Source organism: Periplaneta americana, chromosome 10, assembly GCF_040183065.1.
Source record: "Periplaneta americana isolate PAMFEO1 chromosome 10, P.americana_PAMFEO1_priV1, whole genome shotgun sequence".
NCBI lineage: Eukaryota > Metazoa > Arthropoda > Insecta > Blattodea > Blattidae > Periplaneta > Periplaneta americana.
The window spans coordinates 29,896,423-29,919,779 of record NC_091126.1 but is presented as its reverse complement, the minus strand read 5'-3'; the positions used below and the strand labels follow the sequence as shown (position 1 = coordinate 29,919,779).

Below are 23,357 nucleotides of genomic sequence, written 5' to 3'. Positions count from 1 at the left end.
TACAGATTGAACATATGTGCCCTGTAGCATAAGGCTAATTTTCTGAAGGTGCTAGGTCCTATATGAGCATTATGCCCTTACCAATTTCGTGCATTTATATGAAAATTGAACAGTACTAAAATATTTACAGTGCTCAATCATTCCTTGATTAACTATAAAACTGGCATGCATATGATTTTCTGGGAGCCTAATTGAGTGTTTTTTCTTTCATGTCTTCTGAAATACCAGGATTAGAGTCTTCTGTCATTGGTTGTGCAACCACAGTTACTTCGGAAATGTGATACTTGCATGCATCATGATCTCATCAGCCATGCTGGCAGCTGAAGAACCTCTGCGAGCTGAAACACCTCGAAATGATGTAAGTGCTGTACAATATACGCCACGTTTTCCTTATATTCTACAATAAATAAGATTTAATTAAGCATGTCACTGAATAAATTTTCAGTATTACTTTCAGTACCGGTAACCAGTAAGAATAATGGCAGTAAAATCAGTAGTGTGCGATTTGTAGAAGAGAGCAAAAACATTCTCGTTTAACGATGAAAGAGTAGTGGAATGGAGAAAAATAATATACCGGTACATAATAATATAAAAATAATATATATTCTCATTTAAGATATAACATTGTTTCTCCCAGCAAGAGTTAATAATTCACTGTTTACTACAGTTCCTTAGGAATACTGGGTGTTCATTTCAAAGTGTGTCATGACGTCACTGTTGGTGAGTCAGCGATTTGAAGCGAGTTTCAGTTTTTACGTCAGAGAAGTTGCCTATTAATCAAGGCATTAAATCTGAACTTGAGAACGTGTGCGGTATAACTTGAACGTCGTAGCAACAGATGGCGGTCTGTACGGTCTGTATGCTGCCATAAACTCTTTCGAACTGTGTTTTGCGCGGCCAAGTCGTACGCAGGGTATTTGTTATCATCGGTTGCGTACGGCAACATTCCACAACACAAATCAAATGCTCCGTGTCCATGTTGAACAACATTGTTGTTGACATAAAACTCAGAAGGTTAGAGTGGCTGGGACACGTAGCCAGGATGGAGAACAATCGCACACCCAAAGCTCTACTAGATGCATTACCGGTAGGAAGAAGGAAAGTCGGACGACCTAAATTGAGATGGCTGGATGACGTTCAGGCTGACCTAACAAAAGTTGGAATTAGAAGATGGAGAACACGAGCATTAGACAGGAGTGATTGGTCGGATGTTCTGAGGGAGGCTAAGGCTAAACTGTAAGGGCCGTAATGCCAATGATGATGATGATGATGATGATGATGTGTCCATGTTGACCGTCGAAGTTAATGTCAATAAATATTGTACGTAAGTAATCGTCTTAACCCTCTCCCCATATCCCGACAGTAAGAAAAAACTCATCTTAGTACGTGTCTCCAAACAGTTCACATTCCTGCCACTACCGGCGTTACGGTACGTATCGGTAAGTACTCTTCTGAATGAACGCCGTACTTGCTAGGCAACTTATCTGCAGAAATGTAGGAAGATTGAATTTTCTAGGCTCATCGGCTAGCCACATGACGACATACAGCGAGCTATGACATACTTTGAACTGAACACTCAGTATATGAATACACATCTATACATAATGTCCTTTTTTCTGGTATTATACCACATGACAGTGGTATACCATCATACCCATCGAGGACAGCTTTTGCTGAGTGTGCTACTGTGTCAGACAGGTTACAGGCCTGACATGGGGAGATGATAATATGATAAGTGAGGAGTGATGATGAAGGGGTAAAGATAATTGGGAAGTAGTAGGGATGTGGCCCTTGAAATTGGTACTATCCCAGCATTTGCCTGGAGGTAGTTACGATTCAGTGGAATGTACAAAATGAATGAATGAATGAACAAAGGAACGAACGAAACCTGGACTTCCCAAACGAAAGGTGGGTGTGATAACAATTACACCACCATGCTTGGTTAGTTAAATATTACATGAACTGTTTCTGGCCAAAGGAGGTCAATAGATCCTCACTCCACTCTGCATTTTTAATAGAAGTAATTGAATGTGGGCTTTGAACGTTCCACAGAGGGTTGGTTCACTTGTGTTGTTAGTGGGTATATGGAGAATGTTAATTTGGGAACAATTTTAAAAATTCTCATCGTGATAGTGAATAGAGGCTAATTTTTATCACAGTGGATCCACTCAAATAGATTAACCTTCCAAAGGTAATTGATTTTCGATTACTATATATGACACAATTTAGTCAACTACAGTTTCGTAATGAGTTCTTAAACATTAAGATCAGTACCTTCAACAATACCATGTAAACATCATAATATTTATTTACTAATCATTCTGACTTTCTGTATCCTTATCATGCATATTATTATTACAGACATGCCGAAATATTTAAATCTGTTAACGTAGATTCTTGAATAAGAAAGTCTAATTCTGTTTTATATTTCTGGTGACTGGAGAAAGTACATCGTGAATTTATACAACAGTTAATAATCTCTCTACCTCCATTAAACTTTATTCATAAAAGAAATCAGAATCTATAAAGGAGAATTTATGTTTCAATTGAGAGAGAATTTGCTAGAGTGTGATGCGCAACTTTAAAATGTGTCATTTAAGTATCTAATAGTTTAAATTAGTTACTAATTTGTAAAATAAAGTTCTTTTCGTCCAAAATAAAATAATTTGTAGATATTCTTGTATTCTCCAGTCTTCAGTTAATCTTTAAAATTTCTTCCAGAAACGTACTCCAATATGAAGAATAATCCATATTAAAATTTACAGATTTTGGGAAAATTTGATATCTTCTTCACATCAGTGTTCACGGTGGAAATTTGCCTGAAGATGATTTCGTATGGCTTTGTTCTTCATGATGGTGCTTTCTGCCGTTCTGCGTTCAATCTCCTCGACTTGCTGGTGGTGTTCGTCTCTCTTATCGCCATGTTCATTCGGTATGTAAATAGTACTCCTTTGTGAGTGTGCAATCGCATACAATGCAGTATGTTATGCCAGGTGGAAAATAAAAGGTGTGACATTCGTATGTCAGTTTTTTGGTTAGAAAATACGTAATTTAAAAGAATATTGAATAATGAGGGAAAAAAATCGTAAATAATGATAATGTGTGGTTGAAAAAAAATACCAGTGTTACAGGGGCGTATACTGGTTAAAGGGTTTGGGCTACCGCTGACCCTATTATTACACAAAATATATCTAACAATTACTTTAATTTTAATTACTATGGTAAAACTAATAATACAAAATTATTACATTATGTTATATTATAAACTTTTTCTTTTGTAATTTCCTTGGGCTACCACCGGTAGCCCGCAAAATACGCCCCTGAATTATGGTCTAATTATCCCTCGTAAATTACTGTATGTAGAGTAATTCGTATCAACATGCTATTGCACACTCACACACGCTAACACACCTATGCTACCACACTGCACTCATTCTCATGCCCTCCCACACTGTTACTCTCAGGTCCTCTCACTCTCACTCACCCCCCCCTGACGACCCCTCACTGTCGGACCTCTGACGATCTCCTCGCTTTTATGCCTCTGACAACATTCTCGCATTGTCATGCCTCAGACAATCTCTCCTCATTGTCACTCACGCCTCTGACGACCTTCTTTTACTGTCACGCCTCTGACGACCTGCTCTCACTGTCACTCACGCCTCTGAGGAACTCCTCTCACTGCACTTACATCTCTGACGATTCTTATTTTGTCTCTTATGTTCTCTGTGAAACACGCTCAGGTTCTAACTCATTTTCACATCCTCTGTCACTCTCACAGTCACTCTCAGGTCTCACAGAAACTTGCAGAAAAGTATATTCTATTATCCATGTGCTAAAAAGGGTAAATGTCAGTGGCGTAGCATGAAATTTTGAGCAGGGGAAGCTAACTCAAGTTGTCTTTCATGCAATATGAGAAAACGTATTTCAAAGATACAGTCTTAAAATAAATAGTAGTCAGTGTCAAGTCAGCAGTCGAAGATTGGTTGGAACCTCGTAAGTAGCACCAATAAGGCATGACCTCAAATGATATGTAGTAAAATATGATTTCACGGTTTACACATATCTCTAACAAATAGTCACGTATACGTATAACATTAGCTCACTCCCTGTCATACTTCGAGAAATCACAATATTAGTATCATTACGTAAGTATGCGTCTGTCTTTTGGTTGTGTCCTTCATTGACAGCAAGGGAGTCGGTCATTTGTTTTTTAAATCACACTTTTGTTCGTAAGTCAGTCTTGATAATACAATTGTCATAAAAAAAAATTAAGTAAACTAGTGTCAGGAACTGTTATTTCACTCATTATTTATTATATCAGCCACAATGCACACTAACACTTCAACTGAACACAACTGACGAAAAGGGATAACTCGGAAACTACTTATTTTAAATGTTAAAGCTAGCTTCTTGTGAGCCTTGTGACTAGGGTAGTTTAGTTAGAAAGGGATGGAAAATCTGCGGGGTGGATTACACAGAAGAAACCAGTCTGCTTGGAAGCTGGTGTGTGCAGGCTTCTTGTTTATTGCTGCATCACAAATCATCCTGAGCTGCCGCATCACAATATTTAACGCGTAAATATAAATTCTGTTAAAATTAATAAATAATTTTCTCCATAAACCGCAGGTTTATTATGAAATTATTATTAACTGGGGAAGCTGAGGTTTTTAGCTTACATTGACGCTACGCCACTGGTAAATGTTCATCTTCCCTCTTGGTTAAAGAAGTCCCTTGTGCAGATGCTTGTATTTCCCTATTTTGACTATGCTGACATTTTACTGACTGACCTTTCCAGCAACAACAAAACGAAACTTCAACATGCTCATAATTTGTGTGTACGTTTTGTAAGCAATGTTCGTAAATATGACCATATTACTCCATCCCTGAAAACAATAGGTTGGCTTAAACTAGATAAGAAAAAAAAATTACATTCACTTCTCCTTCTTTTCGAAATCTTGAACTCTTCTATTCCTTCGTACCTGTCGTCTCGCTTCACTTACCTTTCTTCCCACCACAATCTGAACACACGCTCTCGCCATGAAACAATACTAACAATACCATCCCATCGCATCTCCTCATACTCATCCTCTTTCACAATAGCCCTGCCAAGACTCTGGAATTCGTTACCTGCTAGCATCAGGGACTGTCGAAATAAAATTGAATTCAAACGCAAACTTACTAGGCACTTGGTCAGTAATTGAGACTCGTTCAGACATGGTTTCTTGTAAATAGTTCTCTTAACCTATCACAAAATATCTCAATATATGGTAATTTCATCACTATAGAATTTTGTTATTCTAGGTTTAATTTGTAATTCAGTAAATACAAAAATATTCTTTGTTCTTAACTTCTATGATAAATTGTCTAGCTTTCATTAATCAGGTAATCTTGTCGTACTTTAATTTTTATTGTAATTGTAAATTTAATATTAATTGTAATTTTATTCTTCATATTATAGTTGTAATGGCAGAGAAGGCCTGATGGCCTTATCTCTACCAGATTAAATAAATACTAAATACACTCCGTCATAACCTTTCACTGCCACTTTCTCACACTTATTGTCTCTCATGTTTTCTCACACTCACTCACAGTTACACACTCTCACTTCTCACGCCATCTCTCTTACTCTGCCTGCTGAAATAACTGTGTATTGATGACTTTTATATCTCACTTGTCATAATTCAGTGGCAACAAGTTGCTATGTAGTAATATGTGTTTTCTGATTTCAATCTTATTTTTCATCACCTATGGCGTTATAAAAGCAAAACTTGTTTTAGAAGTATATTCTTGAAGTCCGTACGATCTTCAAAAATTAATTCGTGGCAAGGAGTTAAGTAAATAATTTTAAATATTTTATAAATCAGAGTAATGTTAATCAGTTATAAGAGCAGAAATTAAATACACAAAGTATAAGCACAGTATAGTATATACAGTCACGAAGCTCAATACGTAGTAAATATGCATCCATAGATAGTTGCTAACCATTAGAATCGCTAATATCGCCTCATTACATACAATGCGAAATAGTACCAGCACAGTCTATTGTTCCTAGCACCCTCAAGCTTCGTGACTATATACTAGACTGTGGTATAAGTGCAAATATTTTGATATATAATAAAAATGCATATAAAACAACGCTTTGTTTACTTTTTCCACTGCGCTAACAACTTTCCTAAAAATGTGTAAAGTATTTTACTTTCTGATGTTCATGAATGATCATACTATGAAATGCACGTCTGTGTTCACTACACACACATCTGCAATAAACATTCTGTCTCAAGCATTTAAGGATTGTTAAACTTGCAGGGAGCTCACTCACCCATATTTGATGTAATGGAAGGATTCAATAATGCTCAGTTATTAGCTGATATTCATTTAATGTATGGAGCAGCACGAGAATGTGCAAATGTGGCAAGGGAGCTCTATCGCCAAATATTTGCAGGAAGCTCATTCGCCTATGTTTGACGTAACAAAAGGATTCACTAATGCTCAATTAGCTGATATTCATTTAATATACGAAGCAGTTGGGGAATCTGAAATCTTCGACGTAAAGGAAGGATTTGTAAATGCTGAATTAGCTGATATTATTCATTTAATGTATAAAGCTGCAGGAAAATCTGCAAACGTGGCAAGGGAGTTCTAATCGCCAAAGATTTCCAAATAGACTAATGTTCGTAGCTGTGCACCAAAACTTCGGGATACAGGTGCTCTTGAACTGTTTAAAAATAACTTCGAAGATTGAGAAATGTTGTACTTAAAGTGGTTCAGATATTATTCTCAATTACCTCTAAAATATTTGTACATATATACCTCGCATTTTGTATATAGTGCTAATGTCACTTTGTTTTAGTAATTTCAACGTTTATTTGCACGATTGTCTGTGATAAATTACGTATTTATATTTGTAGTTCATCAAAGGGATTATTTCTCCTGTAGATTTAAGGTTCACTCATGATAAAATGTTGAAAATATCTTTATGTTCTTTGCAAGTGTATTAACTGCGATAAACCATTTTAATTTAGTCATTGTTTTGCACCGTATTCTGTCTGAAAAACACTGTGCTAATATTGTAAGTGCATTTAATTAAATATCACATTAATATTTTCAGTGGAAGTGCCATTTCAGTGGTCAAAATCCTTCGAGTTTTACGAGTTCTCAGGCCTCTCCGAGCTATCAACAGGGCAAAAGGGCTCAAGGTAAGAGAATCATGCAGAATTTGATATGAAATTAATTACATTGTGCCATTCTTGAAGTATATTATGCTATGAATTGCAGTTTAATTCAAAACAGAAAAGTAGAATAGTAATAGAACCCCGATGGCACATGTAGCTACTTAATGTAATAAATATTCTTAATGTATTATATTAAGAATTCTTAAGAATTTAATAATGATTGTTTTAACTTACGGTATTGCAAAGTGAAGTTTTATTGTATGACCTGCTGTTTCCGGCATTCTTGTCCGGGTATCTATGGCACGATGAGGCTGGCGGATGCGGCGAAGGAGCTGGACAGTGCCAACTGACTGCGTAGATGTTGTTTTGATATATGTATTACGTAGCATGGGACACCCGGAAGGACGAAGCTGTTAGACGAAGCTCAGGAGACAGCAAGGTGTAACAAGAGAGACTGTGCCTGGTATTTGTTGATGATGTATCTGTCCCTATAGCACGTAGTCCAGTGCGTGATAGTCGCAGTAAAGACTATCGGCAACATTGTCCTGGTCACCTGCCTCCTTCAGTTCATGTTTGCCGTTATTGGAGTCCAGTTGTTTAAGGTAGGCAGCAGTTAAACCAATCAGTGTTTAGTGGCAAATGCACCTCTGGGTATAGATTAATCGTTTGGTTTTTTTAAACTTTTGATTTATTTTTTTTTTTTAGTTTTTTTATATCTGACAGTATTAATTTGTTTTCATGTGGTGTACAAGATTTCAGTTTTTATTTCCATTAGTCCTTGTGGATTTGTGTTCTCTGAAGACGATGCAGGGAGCCAGTCAGCAAAGTGTTTTGTGCTCCCACCCGGCCTTGTTACGTTGCGTTGCGCCATGTTTGCCAGTGCCCTGACTAATTTGCATGTCAGTGTGACTTAGAAATTGTGTCGTACTTTACCTGTCTATGTTTTTCCTATTACCTAGTTCGTTTGCCCGTGTAGAGAAAAAGGCTGAGAGTCCTAAATATCCATGCAAATTTCGATGCTCTTCGCCAGTCGTTCTAGGACGTACAGAGCAGCGGGAGAGGTCGCAGGGCTAGCAAGGGAGCCACCAGGTAACTGGACAGTCGACGGTTGGTTCCTTCCTCATGTTCTCGCTGCATGCTTTGGCTCTTCCTCTGTGCTTTATTGTCCGTGTGGGGTAGGAATATAAGTGGAGGAAACGACTAAATATCAAGGAAGAATCACGAAAGAGTACAGATGTGTAGTCACTTCTTATGTTGGACAGAAAACGAAGACTCCGTTTTCTCTTGAGTGGTACGATGAGATGGCTTGGTTGCATATTGCTTGCTGGCTCCCTCAGCTGTCATCCTCTCCTCACCAGACACAATATTGTTCTCAGAGATGACTCTTCATGTTGACATAATTTCAGTGGCCTGAATTTGGTTTGTTTTGAGTTTGAAGATTGGTTTACCCCCAAGCCCCAGATCAGGCAAAGGAATCTGGCAAGAGTAAGATGCTGGCCATGAAATTGGGGATCGATAAGTTGTCGAGGGAGAAACAAACAGAAAGCAGAAGCAACATAAAAAAGAGCAGACTAGCTTTGAGAATTTAATTGTTCATTAATAATTCTAAAAAATAACATTGCTTGAAGCATACGAGTCTGTTTCCTTTCTTGGTCTGTTGCTTGTGCATTTCTGCTTGCAGGACTTGTCATTGGTGATAACACGATGTTGCTGTTTATTTGCGATCTGTTTGTGTGTTTCAGTCAGCATCTTAATCTGGCCCAGGCTCGCTTGCTTCCTTCTTTTCTTCCTCCCTTCGAGATGTACCTTTCCCCGTAGCATGGAGTTGCTCTGCTCCGGTATTTTGTCCCTTAGGTGCATTTGACCGGATGCCTGCCTGCCTGCCTGTTGAGGGCTTTGGGCTAGTGTAACCGAGAAAAACCGATTCCATACTGACATTGCCTCTCTCTCTCTCCTCCCCTAGTATGTAGTGAAATGCGTGATAGTAGCCATTAAGACGATCGGCAATATCATGCTGGTAACCTACCTCCTGCAGTTCATGTTCGCTGTCATTGGAGTGCAGCTATTCAAGGTAACTCCCACCACTACATGTGTCGTGCTGCCTGCGCTGCACTCACTGTTACAGTCAACACGCTTCTCTGCTCACGATACTTCCTTTCTCCTCTTTTCTATTGTGTAGCACATAAAATCCGCATGTCGTCATGCCTGATTGCCTGCCTTTTAATATGCCTGGGTCATTCCATGCAAAACAGTATGATGAAAAACATCAACAATTCAAACTATATTAACATATCTAATTCACAATATCGTATATAATATCCATGCGTTTGATCCTCATATAACCTATCACTTCATATAAAAATTTGAATATTATCGCATACATGCTTATATTAAATATTCACTGCTGATCACATAATAGTACATTATGCACGTCTTAATTATCATTATAGGCAAGTTTCATACGACTTTTTATGCTCGACCATATTTCTAACTTGAAATTATTCAGAAGTATTAATTTTATTCGCATCTGACTGAAGATTGGAAGTGACCTTGTGCATAACCCGTAAATTGTGAGATGTGCGCAGACGAGAAAGTATTGACATTTTCCGAGGAACTACTGGGTGTTCATTTCAAAGTGTGTCATGACGTCATTGTTGATGAGTCAGCGATTTGAAGCTAGTTTCAGCTTATGTGTCAGAGAAGTTGCCTATTAATCAAGGCGTTCAATCTGAACTTGAGAACGTGTACGGTATAACTTGAACGTCGTAGCAACAGATGGCGGTCTGTGTGTGACCATAACCTCTTTCGAACTGTGTTTTGCGCGGTCAAGTCATATGCAGGGTATTTGTTATCATCGGTTGCGTACGGCAACATTCCACAATATAAATCAAATGCTCCATGTCCATGTTGACCGTCGAAGTTAATGTCAACAAGTATGTAAGTAATCGTCTTAACCCTCTCCCCATATCCTGATAGTAAGAAAGAACTCACCTCAGTACATGTTTCGAAACAGTTCACATTCCTGCCACTACCTGCGTTACCGTACATATCGGTAAGTACTCTTCTGAATGAACGCCGTACTTGCTAGGCAACTTCTCTGGCAGATAAGTAATACACCTCTATGGAAGTGTAGGAAGATTGAATTCTCTAGGCTCATCGACTAGCCACGTGACGGCATACAGCGAGCCATGACACACTTTGAACTGAACACCCAGTAGAAATATGAATATTATCGCATACATGCTTATATTAAATATTTACTGCTGATCACATAATAGTACATTATGCAACGAGCCTATAATGATAGTAATTAAGGCGCAAGTATGTTTGTTTATGAAATGAGCGCGAGTTTCATAATTTTCATACGAGCGTCTTAATTACCATTATAGGCAAGTTTCATACGACATTTTATGCTCGACCATATTTCTAACTTGAAATTATTCAGAAGTATTCATTTTATTCGCATCTGACTGAAGATCGGAAGTGACCTTGTGCATAGCTCGTGAATTGTGAGATGTGCGCAGACGCGAAAGTATTGATTTTTTCCGAGGAACAATAATGTCATTCACCTTGATGTAATGTAGAGAATAACATGAACTAATTTTGATATAACCTGGAAATTGATTTAGAATTGAAAAACGAGATAACAAATTGAATTTATTTTAATATTACTTACAATTAACGCTAATTATTATAGTAACAGAACATAATCTTCTGCGACAGTATTGGATCTCCAGCATCCGTGACGTTTCCCTCGTTGTCTTTCGATTGCATATCCGAGAATAATCGAAAACCTGAACTTTAATGAATAGGTGTACTGTAATGACATGCATTAAAGGACTGCTACCAAGTGTATAATTACTACATTTCGGCATGGTCGAGCATAAATAATCACAACTGCAATACCATATATGAGATTTATAAACATGCTAAAAATGGATGGGCAATATTTGAAAATTTATAATTAGAGAGAAATTAATCGTACATAATCGAAAATAAGATAACATGAAATAAAATCTTGACATTATATTGAAATTGTTTGTACAGTTTTATTGAATCTCTTCCTTAAACTGTCAAAAATCCAAAATGGAATGTCAAAAAAATAAGCTAGTCATAAATAAAAATACAACTCGCCATAAAGCAGAATGGCTCCCTGGCCTAAGCCCTCATGGCCGCATTCCATTGTTACCAGAAGGGTAACTATAAGAAAACTGCATATAATGTCTCTAAACACTTGACCTCTGTGTAAACTAACTCGCAGCTGACAGTGTCAGACCTGACCTTGGCGTGTCCCTGCAGTTTATCCAATATTAACCTTTATGTGCAAGATCTTCTTGTGTCCATAACATTAATGTCTATTAAAACCATTAAAGATTCCGAAATGAAATTTGGCAGGTAAACCAATTGTACAAAGATGCTCATACGTCCTAAAAGGTTTATTTTATATTTTATAGCTGATTTTCACATCATAAAAAAACACTAATCGCGTTTAGTATAACCATAATTAGACTAAATTTATTTTTACTTATGGCAGTATTCTATTTGGTATTAAAAAACTAATTGTGATACTGTGAGAACATATTTCAGAAAATCCTATATGTACGCAGCCCTATAGTTCCGATAATCCCCACATTCATACAGTAAATAATGTATCATATTGCAGAAAGTAGATATTTATTATAAGTGTAATCACATATAATATAAAAACACTGGATGTTATCTTTCCACACTCCAATATTTTGCATGGAATGACCTGCCTGCTATAGCTTGTGTCCCAACATGGCCAGCTTATTTGCTTACTTGTTCACTAGCTTACATATATGTTTACTTGTCTGCCTCATTTACTCTCTTTTCCACTTAACTTGCTTGCTTACTGCTTTTCCCTTCTTTGCTTATTCATTCCCCCTTATCTGCATATATGTTATCAATATGTGCTTTTTCTTTCTGCTTGCTTGCTTTTTCCTTCCTGACTTGCTTTTATATATACGTAGTCGTTTTCATGTTGCTTTTCTTGCTTTCTTGTATTACTACCAGCTTCTTCTTTATTATTTTGCATATACCTATGTTAAGTTCTTGGTTTAAGTAGATTTACATAACCGCTTAAATACTTCTCTTGTTGCTTGTTTGACAATTATATATTGATTTCAATGTTTTATGCATGAGTCTGCTTGTTTAACCACAGATCTTTTACACTAACTTACCTCGTCCTTTCTTTTTTTAGTCCGAAACTCTAAACTCTGGAGAAATACAGTGTATCTGAAGTAAACAATTTTGCCATGTCATAACCTCAATCACACTGAAATTAAAATCTTTTAGGTCTTTTTTTTTTTTTTAATTTTATTTGAAGACGTTTCACAACTATTGGTACAAACTGCAATGGTGAGTAAAGGACAATGAAACTAAGTAAAAGTCATAATAAACATAGATCCAGAAAGCAGTCATTTCTGAAATCTGTTGGGTTTTATTATGTTTTGTCAGCACAGGTGTCCTGGATTAATATAATTCCTATATAATGTAGAGGTTGAGAGCATTATGTTATGTGCTGAATATAACGACCATTTATAAGGTAGGCAACAGCACATTTCTTAATCGACAATCATACTCGTTAGAATATCCCAGGTGTGTGTCTAATGTGTTGACAACTATTGACATTGCATCCCAGGAGTTCGTTAACATTATCAACAAGGCTGGAATATAGAAAATATTTCAAATATCCAAAAAAGTCAAAGAATTCAAGTCAGGGGACGTGGAAGGCCATGTTATTGGTAAGCCGTTACACCAGTTGTGGAAGTTTGTGCATAAGAACTCTCGAACATTCAAATGAAAGTGAACATTAAATCTCGGAAAGGGTTGGTTTCTGGATCTATGTTTATTAGGAGTTTTTATCTTATTTTATTATCCTCTAGTCTCCCCTGCAGTTTCGACCTATATTGTGAAACACCCGGTATATTGGAAGTAAGATACAATACAATGCACAGGAAATTATTTGCATAATAATTTATAAATGCAAGACACAAATCTTCGAAGACTAGAATTAATGTAAAGGATATCAATACTAACTAATACAGGGTGCTAATGAATAACACCACAATATTTTCAATGAGTGTAGATGGGTCGTAGACAAGCAGATTGAGATACGGATGTATGCCACTGAATGATACAAAACAATAGTGGAAGGTGATGTTCATCACTAATAACACAGCTGACCTTCAATAAAAGAGTTGCATTTGAATTTGTGCACTTCTGTGAAGTTCTTCAGTACAGGAGACCTGGTATTGCAGTCAGAAGAAAGAGAAGTGTGAATCTTGTTTGAATCTTGGTTTTTTGTTTTTAGTTTATTTTTTAACAGTGCTGTCTCAACCACTCGGTTATTTAACGTCGATGGGGTTGGTGATAAGTTGTTATTTGGCGAGATGAGGCCGAGGATTCGCCACAGATTACCTGACATTCGCCTTACAGTTGGGGAAAATCTCGGAAAATCCCAACCAGGTAATCATCCCAAGTGGGAATCGAACTCAGGCCCGAGCGCAACTCCGGATCGGCAGGCAAGCGCCTCAGCCAACTGAGCTATACCAGTGGCTTTGAATCTTGTTACTGACTTTTTAATCGTTTCTATTACAATTCGTGATTAAAATGATTAAATACAATTTGTGATGCACAGCATGCGGTTTTGCTTGTGAATGCTTCAAATAAACTACAGTATGCAGTTAAATTTTAAAGACAAGTAACTTAAGATGAAAAAAAAAAACAGAAATTCTGTACCGGTACACAAAAATACAATGAACCTTTCTCTGTAGAGCTCAGCAACTATTAAAGCACAACTTGTTTTTCCATAAATAAAATGCATATCGACAAGTTCCGCAAAAGTGTAGACAGCCACTGGCTTAGCTCAGTTGGCTGAGGCACTTGCCTCTGATCCGAAGTTGCTGTCGGGCATGGGTTAGATTCTCGCTTGGGCTGATTTCCTGGTTTGGTTTTTCCGAGGTTGTCCCTAACCATATGGCAAATGTCAGGTATTCTATGGCGAATCCTCGGCCTCATCTCGCCAAATAACATCTCGCTTTCACAAATTCCATCAATGCTAAATAACCTAATAGCTGATACAGCATTGTTAAATAACCAACAAAAAGAAAATGTAAATATCTATTTTTTAATTTTTTCTTTTTTTCCTAAGTTTCAATTATTTAGAGCCGTTTTGATATCTGATTACAACACTAATGCAAAGGCATGCAGTTATGTGATTAGTCTGTAAATTTTGTAGATTGTGATGACTCTAAATTATGAAAATGCTGTTCCTGGCTTATTAGCAGTCAGGTTTTTTTGATGACTGAGAGGAATGAAGTCATTTTAATACAAATTTTAACTCTATTCCACTTTAGTATTGATTTATGAGTGCCAGATTTAATTACTTTAATGCTCTGTATCATAGACATTTTAACGTCAGATACAATGGCTTCCATATCCCAAATTAGTTTTTCAAGTCTCCTCTATTCTCAGTGAGAAAATTGAATTGTTGATCATTAACATCCGGTATGTTTTTTAATGCCCTATTGTAAATTTTAATTCGTTTGTAAGATCAAAACTTACAGATGGAATATGTAAGAATTAAATATGATTATCAAGTTATGTGGTCTTTTGAACAGTTAAGATGAAGGGAATATGTTGTAGGTATGTGCCAGAACATTTGAAAAACATACCGATTGTGAGCAAATATATGTAATACATATTTATCACATATAAAAATGTTTCCTTTTCCTGATGTAGCTCATTCCGTCAAAACTACTTTCTTCTACGATGAAAGAGTAATGGAACGGAGAAAAATTCTCTCTGGCACCGGGATTTGAACCCGGGTTTTCAGCTCTACGTGCTGACGCTTTATCCACTAAGCCACACCGGATTCCATCCCGGCGACGGAAGAATCGTTTCAGTTTTAAGTTCCAACTCTTGGGTTCCCTCTAGTGGCCGCCCTCTGCACTACGTCATAGATATCTATGAACCTAGGACCGAAGTCCACATATGTGCTGAGGTGCACTCGTTATGAGTGACTAGTTGGCCGGGATCCAACGGAATAAGCGCCGTCTTAAATTACGAAGTGATTTACGCATATCATATATATTATTGTAATGTACCGAAGTACATATGATATTTCCATGCAGATATTCTGCGTCATCATACGATGAAAGAGTAGAGCTGAAAACCCGGGTTCAAATCCCGATGCCAGAGAGAATTTTTCTCCGTTCCATTACTCTTTCATCGTATGATGACGCAGAATATCTGCATGGAAATATCATATGTACTTCGGTACATTACAATATTATATATGATATGCGTAAATCAATTCGTAATTTAAGACGGCGCTTATTCCGTCGGATCCCGGCCAATTAGTCACTCATTACGAGTGCACCTTAGCACATATGTGGACTTCGGTCCTAGGTTCATAGATATCTATGACGTAGTGCAGAGGGCGGCCACTAAAGTGAACCCAAGAGTTGGAACTTAAAACTGAAACGATTCTTCCGATGCCAGGATGGAATCTGGTGTGGCTTAGTGGATAAAGCGTCAGCACATAGAGCTGAAAACCCGGGTTCAAATCCCAGCGCCGGAGAGAATTTTTCTCCGTTCCATTACTCTTTCATCGTATGATGACGCAGAATATCTGCATGGAAATATCATATGTACTTCGGTACATTACAATAATATATACTTTCTTCTAGACAAGGGAACTGTTAATCATTTCATGTCGAAACCTCCCCTCAAACTATGCACACAATCTCCATAGCAAGTTGACAAGTGTACAAAATATCTGCTTATACTGAATGTAAGAATGTGAAAGCTTGGAAGCTTGGTTTCAGTGTTTCATTAAGAAAGTTGAGAAGGTAGCTAAATTATCACTAGGGTTGTCAACTTTTTTTTTATAAGAAAATACGGAAAAATTTTCTCATAGAAAATTGATAAATTATTCAGTTCAGTTACTAAAAATATTTTACGCTTTGGTAGTTGGGCTTGAATTAAGAGTGTTTTGAGACATATTTTGCCTCATATAATTTTTCAGTGTTTTTAACAAATTGTAAAAATTCCCTGCAAGAGTATAGTGGAGTTCACATAAGATTATTTCCTAAGAAGCTGTTGCAACTGTTTTCACATATCACCACAGTCTACTATATACAGTCGCGAAGTTCAATATGTAGTAAAAATGCAAACATGGGTAGTTGCCCACCACTAGGATCGCTACTATCGCCTCATCATCGCAGATCTCTCTCCCAGAAGACGACAAAATATGTTACACTTTCGTTGTCGTGTTCTTTTGGAAAAAGTAACACCTTCCTTCCATTATTGAAATATTAAATGCATAAAGTTAATTTATTATTTTAATGAATATATTAAATTCCACCATAAACTCGAAGATACCTGCAAGAAATAAGTTAATATAATTTTTGTTTGTGCAAAACGAACTGAAATTTACTATAATAGCTTCACTCATTCAAGATTATAGCGATAAAACTATGAAACCAATAAATAATAATTTGCATTTCCCTTTACAACAATAATAATGGAAATATGAATTAATGGAGTAACTTACGTGTACCGGTACTTGTAGTGTAGGCTTACGTAGTTAACAAAGTGGGATGAGGTTAAGCAATAATAGTCACACCAGAATTGGAAATAAAACGTGATCAATAAATTTTATTGTAACAGACTTTTTCTACGTCTGTAGTAAAGTAACAAATAAAAATAACAACAAAATTAATAGCTATAATTAAAAACATATCCTTTAAAAAAAAGTAGGCCTAAGCAATAATAATCCCACCAGAATTGAAAATAAAACGTGATCAATAAATTTCATTAAAACAAACTTAATTTTTATACGTCTTTAGTAAAATAACACATAAAAATAATACTGTAACAAAATTAATAGCTACAATTAAAAATACATCCTATGAAAAAAAAAAAGTAAACCTAACCTTTATTTCTCTGGAAATTTAGCAGCCTAGTGACAGAATTTTAACCAGTATCTAATGTCCTTTCGGTTAGACTGAAACATTTCATTGTGAAATTTAAGGATATAATGTATTCTAACAGTCACAAAGAACTTCAAAATTAAGAGTTTTATTTCTGCACAGCATTCTTGTGGAAACCCAGGAACCTTTCTGAATCTTTCGGAAATCGGAAAAAGGATAACTCTGGCCTCTTTCTCTTACTGTTGCTACAATTTATAGCACTACAAACGTCTCATCCTTGTCCCATATTATTATTCCAATTATTATATTTTAGCCATTAACATTTTCATTACAACCAATAACGAAAATTTCACAAGCAGCAATGTGAAATACGCAACGAGCTAGCACTCGATAGAAATACGACACAGTCCAAAGTCGATCATGGACAGTCTATTGTTTCTAGTTGCTAACCGCTTGGAGCGCTTTATCACGAGATTTGCAAAAAAACACCTCAAGCTTCGCGACTGTATATAGTAGACTGTGATATCACCAAAACAGTTAAAATCACAATGCTATGTACTGAAATAATAATATGGTTGATCGATTAAATAATGTTGAAGTGTATTTTGTCTGACAACAAAAAATGCTTGATTTGTTTCACATAAATTAAATGTTTAAAATAAAGATTTTTACATCATGCAAAAGTAAGGGGAAAAAAATGTTCGAAGATAAGAAAAAAATAAGGAATTTAGAGACTTAAAAATTAAGGTAAAATATGGGACATCTCAGGAAATACGTGATGTCAAACCTAGTTACCATACTCATGAAAACCAACTGGTCACGTGACAGGTGAGATAAGCTTATGCACTCAGTGCTCTGCCATTGAGTGAGCACTGATCGACGAAGCTACTACATTTCTCTATATAGCTATTTATTAAAGCTTTAATTTCGTAACTTTACAGTTAGTATTAGGAGCTACTTCTTTTTAATTTGTCTTCTTCTTGTGATATCTGACGTAGTTTTAGGGAAGATTTTGGCATGAGCTTATTAACAGTTCTCTTGTGATTGTAAACAATGTAGTGTGCGTGTTGTGATATTATTTAGAGAATACATTTGCTGTGCATTGTTTTTGTTCAGATAGATTGTAATAGACTTAAAGGGGGAAAGTAAGCCTTTCACCAGTATAATTTCATTATATTTCAACATTTTTTCCTCAGAATCTATAGATCATTTGGAAATAAAAATTGGAATGCTTAATTTACACTATCTATACATCACTATGCAATTTTAATCTTCTTGAAAGCCTAACACATTTTTTTTAATTACCTGTTATGAATTTTGTGGCATATTTTCTTCAGCCTGACAGTGTTTACATGATAACTCAAAACTACTTCAGGAATTGTAATGAAACTTTGCATTCTTGTATAGTTCTCCCATGTGAACAATGTGCGCTAAAATATTTAATGTAGAATATGTCGTTTATTAAAAAAATATTGATTTCATGCGAAATTAAAAAAAAAAATTATAATTTTTTTTTAAATAAACTATACATTCTACATAAAAATTGTAGAATATGTTGTTCACATGGGAATACTATACATGCATGCAAAGTTTCATTAAAATGTCTTGCGTAGTTTTTGAGTTATCAGGTTAATGCTGTCTGCCTGAACAAAATACCACACAAATTTGCATAATTAAAAAAATAGCTATCAGGTTTTCAAAAACATTAAAATTACTCAGTAATGTACAGATGGAAATGTTTATTTTTAAATGATCTATAGTTTCTGAGGAAAACATTTTTTGAAATTGTATCAGCAAAAGATGTAGTCTACCCACCTCCCTCCTTAAAATGCTTTAAATTAAATTTGTATGAATATATCTGCACCAGAGTTATTTCCATAGCATTAAAGTAAATTTTGTCTAAGATTATAATTAAAGTTCATATTGTAATTTTTGGACTAATGAGTTTCTTGTTGCAATTCGAATTTCAAACTGTTCGATAGTTCATTTCTTTATTCCCATTTTAGTAAAAATCATACTATGCGTAGTAAGATGTGTTGCTCGGAATGATTCCCAGAGTTTGTTGTTTACTTCTGTTTTATTTCGTATATAATTTCCTGTGTAAGTCACTTTCAGTTTCACATGTTAGCAGAAATTTTAATGTCGGGCCTTAGAATTTAATTGTTCAATGAATGCTTTATGTGCATTAATTTAAAACTGTGTCTCTTTCATATTATATTAACACACAATATTATTATATTAATAATTTCAGTGCACTTTTGATACTGTTTTGTTCCCTTTAATGACAATTTTTATTTTGAATATGCATTCAGACGCATCTTGATGCATCAAATGAGCAGTATTTAATTCTAGAAGTGATGTCTACCATGTCAACCGTGTTAACCTTAAGTTAACATACAGATTCATACTGTAAGATAGCTATGGCGAATATGAATGCTATTATTTCTCTTAATTTTTTTTTAAATTAACAGATATTTTTGTAGTTACATGTGGAAAAAAGCAAAACCAAGTAACACCTGAGCCACATTTGACCGTCATGTTCGTTTTATATTTTAGCATGAAATAAGAGTCATTTATGTATTAAGTTGTTATTCATACTGTTTCCATTAATTATATTTTTTGTTAGTCTTGCGTCCATTCATTCGCAGTTAAACATTTAACCTTCCTGAAAGTCAACATGCAAAGAAATTTTACTAATTTACGTACTTTGAGGTTAATAAGAGTAATTAAGATGTGCATACATAGTGATTCAACAAAGCTGTTGGATTTCTTTTTCGAAATCCTAGGAAAATAAGTAACATTGCCCCTGGATTTCATATAATTCTATTAAAACTTATTTGAGTATTAAATTAATAAATTGGACTAACTTACACTTAAAATATGGAAGTTAAAATGTGTAATTCTCATATCGAAATTGTAAGTTTTCTAACATACATTTTATTATGCAATGAAGGAGTGTACAACACAAATAAAATAATAAATACTGAAAGGGAAGATGATATCCTGAGAGGAAGTGCTATGTGCAACACTGATTTATTTTGTTCCATTGTGTGTTTTCATTAGGAATAAATGGGTAGAATTTAATAAGGAACATTCCATATTCAAAATAAACTCTTTGCGCCATTCTATTATATCTCACTTTCCTTGTGAAAAGACTGACGAAGCAAATAGAGCATTTCCTTTCTGATTGATTCACAAATTTATTCAATCTATCACATCTTTTCTTGTGTTGCTTCTGCTATAAAATACGTTCTTTTACCTTTTCCTCCAAAACGAACTCTGTGGATATTAGGTCGGGTTACCTCATAGACAAATGCAAGAATCTTTTCTCCCAGTTCATCTGCAAGGGAATTATGAATTCAATAGTGCAATAACTCTCGGGCATAAATGAATAGACTTCAACCTTCATTTGGAACCTCTTGTTCCTGTGGGTTTTTAGGTAATAATAATCTTTAAGAATAGGGAAGTTTCTTTATCTGACCCTTTAGTGCAGTGGTCGTCAGAACTCGCTGAAATGGGTAAAGGGTAAGGAGTGTATCGTAATATGCACTGTCATGCAGAAGGGAGAGGTAGAAAGCCAGCAGCCACAGATGCATCCTAGTGCCTCTCTTATCCGCGGGTAAGAGATGCTAGCCCAAGGGTGCACAATGCTGATGACCACTGCTTTAGAGTGTCCTCAACAAAACTGGGGCCATTTCCAGAGGGTTGTCCACTGATTACTAATGAAGGATGTGGCAGTTAACTCAACGTTTTTGAAAGTGTGTACGTACAGAATAGAATTAGGTACTGGTATGAATTGTTTGCAATTAAGTTATTTTTAGCTCACTCACAATAGTAGACCACCCTGTTTGTAAAGAGAATTTCCTTGAGCTCGTGGTTAGCGTTAAGTGATAAGCGTGAAATTTGTGTGCATGGAAAATGCATCACATGGAGCTTCAGGAGATATCTGTAAAAGCACTGATTGCACAAACCCTTATGAGGGAACAAATTGCTACAGAAAAACAAATTGATTATCTTTTTTTCATTTTTGCTGCTCGATCAGTGATACTATGAAATTCATTATTGTACTCCACCAATACTTAGAACATAACAGTTCACGCCTGTGGAGTAACGGTTAGCACGTCTAGCCGCGAAACCAGGTGGCCCGGGTTCGATTCCCGGTCGGGACAAGTTACCTCGTTGAGGTTTTTTCCGGGGTTTTCCCTCAACCCAATACGAGCAAATGCTGGGTAACTTTCGGTGTTGGACCCCGGACGCATTTCACCGGCATTATCACCTTCATCTCATTCAGACGCTAAATAACCAAAGCTGTTGATAAAGCGTCGTAAAATAACCTACTAAAATAAAAAAAAGAACATAACAATTCTTCACTGTGAGAAAAAGTCCTCCTGTCCTCCTCTTTTTTTTTTTCTGATAAACCAGTTTCTGATAGAAGAAAGGCTATATTCTAACGAGTACTGTACCTTGCATGGTGTTGGATTTCTAGTGGTTGTTAAACAGACAGTAGTTCTGACATCACTGTCATTATGACCATATTCTGTCCTAGTGAAATGAGATAAAGTATTCAGCTTAATATTTGTTTTCCTAGATACAACTTCATAAGTACACATATTCATGCAGAACAAACAATTTTTTGCATGTATAACAGGTTGTGGAGGAAGGTCAGAATTCATACCTCCACATTGCCTGAACTTATGACGAAAGAAATACTTTCCAAATTTTATACATTTCTTGCTCAGAAAATTCTCTTTGATACTTTGTTAGCACATTTAGAATGTTAGATCCTCAATTGTTATATGAATTTCATACACATATAACATATAGTTTTTCTATATAAAAAGAGAAAGAAATTCAACAGCTTTTATGAATCTCGTATCCAATTTCAAAGTGAAAATTATAACATTTTTCATAAATTGAGGCATTGATAATAATAGGGGCAAACTCGGAAAATATAAGTTTTAGGGTAATTTGTCGAGTTTGCCACTAATTTCCACGGTGCCTCAATTAATATATACAAGGTACTCACAACGTAAAATTTGAAAAGAGTTAAAATGCGAGCTGTGATGATTTGAGGTAGGCCTACCATATCAATAATTGTACATATATGCTAATGTTAAATTGATTTGTTACATTATTTTTATTAAGTGCAAACTTCGAAAATGGCTAGCTTTAAATGGAAATCTTTCTCAGTCTAAAGTGGGCATTATTATGTATTATGGTACCATTCACATTACATTATCTGATAACATTGTTCGATATAACAATACGAAGCAATAGGATAATTACTTCCGCCATATCTGCTTTATTCCCATACTTCATCTCGTATAAAGGCCAAAGAGGTATGAAGTCCAGGGACGTACATGGCCAAGCTACAATAATAACTATATTTCACATGCCTCTTATTCAGCTGATAATTCTTAAATTTCAGATACCAGTACCCCTGTCAAACCAGACTTTTATTTATTTATTATTATTATTATTATTATTATTATTATTATTATTATTATTATTATTATTATTATTATTATTATTATTATTATTATTTAAGCTCTTTAATTGGCAGTACTATTTTCATTTTTAAATGTGAGAAATTGACGTAAAAAACAACATAATGATGTAAAATTATCATACCATCCATGATGAATGTGGTATTCCAAAAAATACATAATTATATAGTGCGTCCCAAAATTCGCGCACACAGAATACATAATTTGAGTTCTGGAGGAAAAGGGAGACGAAAATGTTAGTGACAAAATGTCGTCAAAAAATTCTTAATTGCGCAGTATGGCAAAACACTATTTTGCAAATAAATGTTACTCCTGTGATTGTAGCTCAAGCTATCCGCTCACTGCTTTAAAATTAAGTTCATGATCCAACTATCTCCCTGGTTTTTTTTTTATATATATTTAGATATCTTTGTGTTGTCTACGAATTATTTCTATGTTGTATTGCAGGCCTGCATAACTTCGTAACAAATTGTTTATCTATTTCTTGTCATTTCATTGCTTGTTAGTTAGTGATAAATACAATAAACATTACATTAGAATAGACTACAGAAACATTCTACAAGTATTACGCAAATCTAGCTTTCAGGTAGTAGCTCCCTGTAAAGCAGGTTTGAATAATTTCAAGGAAAAAATTGTTCCGGGGTGGGTATCGATCCCAGGACCCTTCGCTTAGCGCGCGAACGCTCTACCGACTGAGCTACCCCAGGAACTATACACGA

The 23,357-nt window shown here is 35.6% G+C and overlaps 1 protein-coding gene across 13 annotated transcripts in view; it reads left to right on the top strand.

Annotated features, from left to right (window-relative positions):
* Window positions 1-23,357, top strand: part of Ca-alpha1D (Ca[2+]-channel protein alpha[[1]] subunit D) — a 591,502-nt gene that overhangs the window by 458,572 nt on the left and 109,573 nt on the right. For 8 of the 13 annotated variants that reach the window (XR_011334265.1, XM_069837072.1, XM_069837070.1 and 5 more), the window contains exons 20-24: window positions 229-358; window positions 2,766-2,932; window positions 7,109-7,196; window positions 7,667-7,774; window positions 9,136-9,243. Coding sequence is in view for 12 of the 13 variants with exons in the window: in XM_069837072.1 (XP_069693173.1) it covers window positions 229-358; window positions 2,766-2,932; window positions 7,109-7,196; window positions 7,667-7,774; window positions 9,136-9,243 (601 nt within the window). In the remaining variant the exon portion in view is untranslated. The remainder of the gene's footprint in view (window positions 1-228; window positions 359-2,765; window positions 2,933-7,108; window positions 7,197-7,666; window positions 7,775-9,135; window positions 9,244-23,357) is intronic. The other 5 variants (XM_069837076.1, XM_069837074.1, XM_069837075.1 and 2 more) reach the window with 2 other exon arrangements.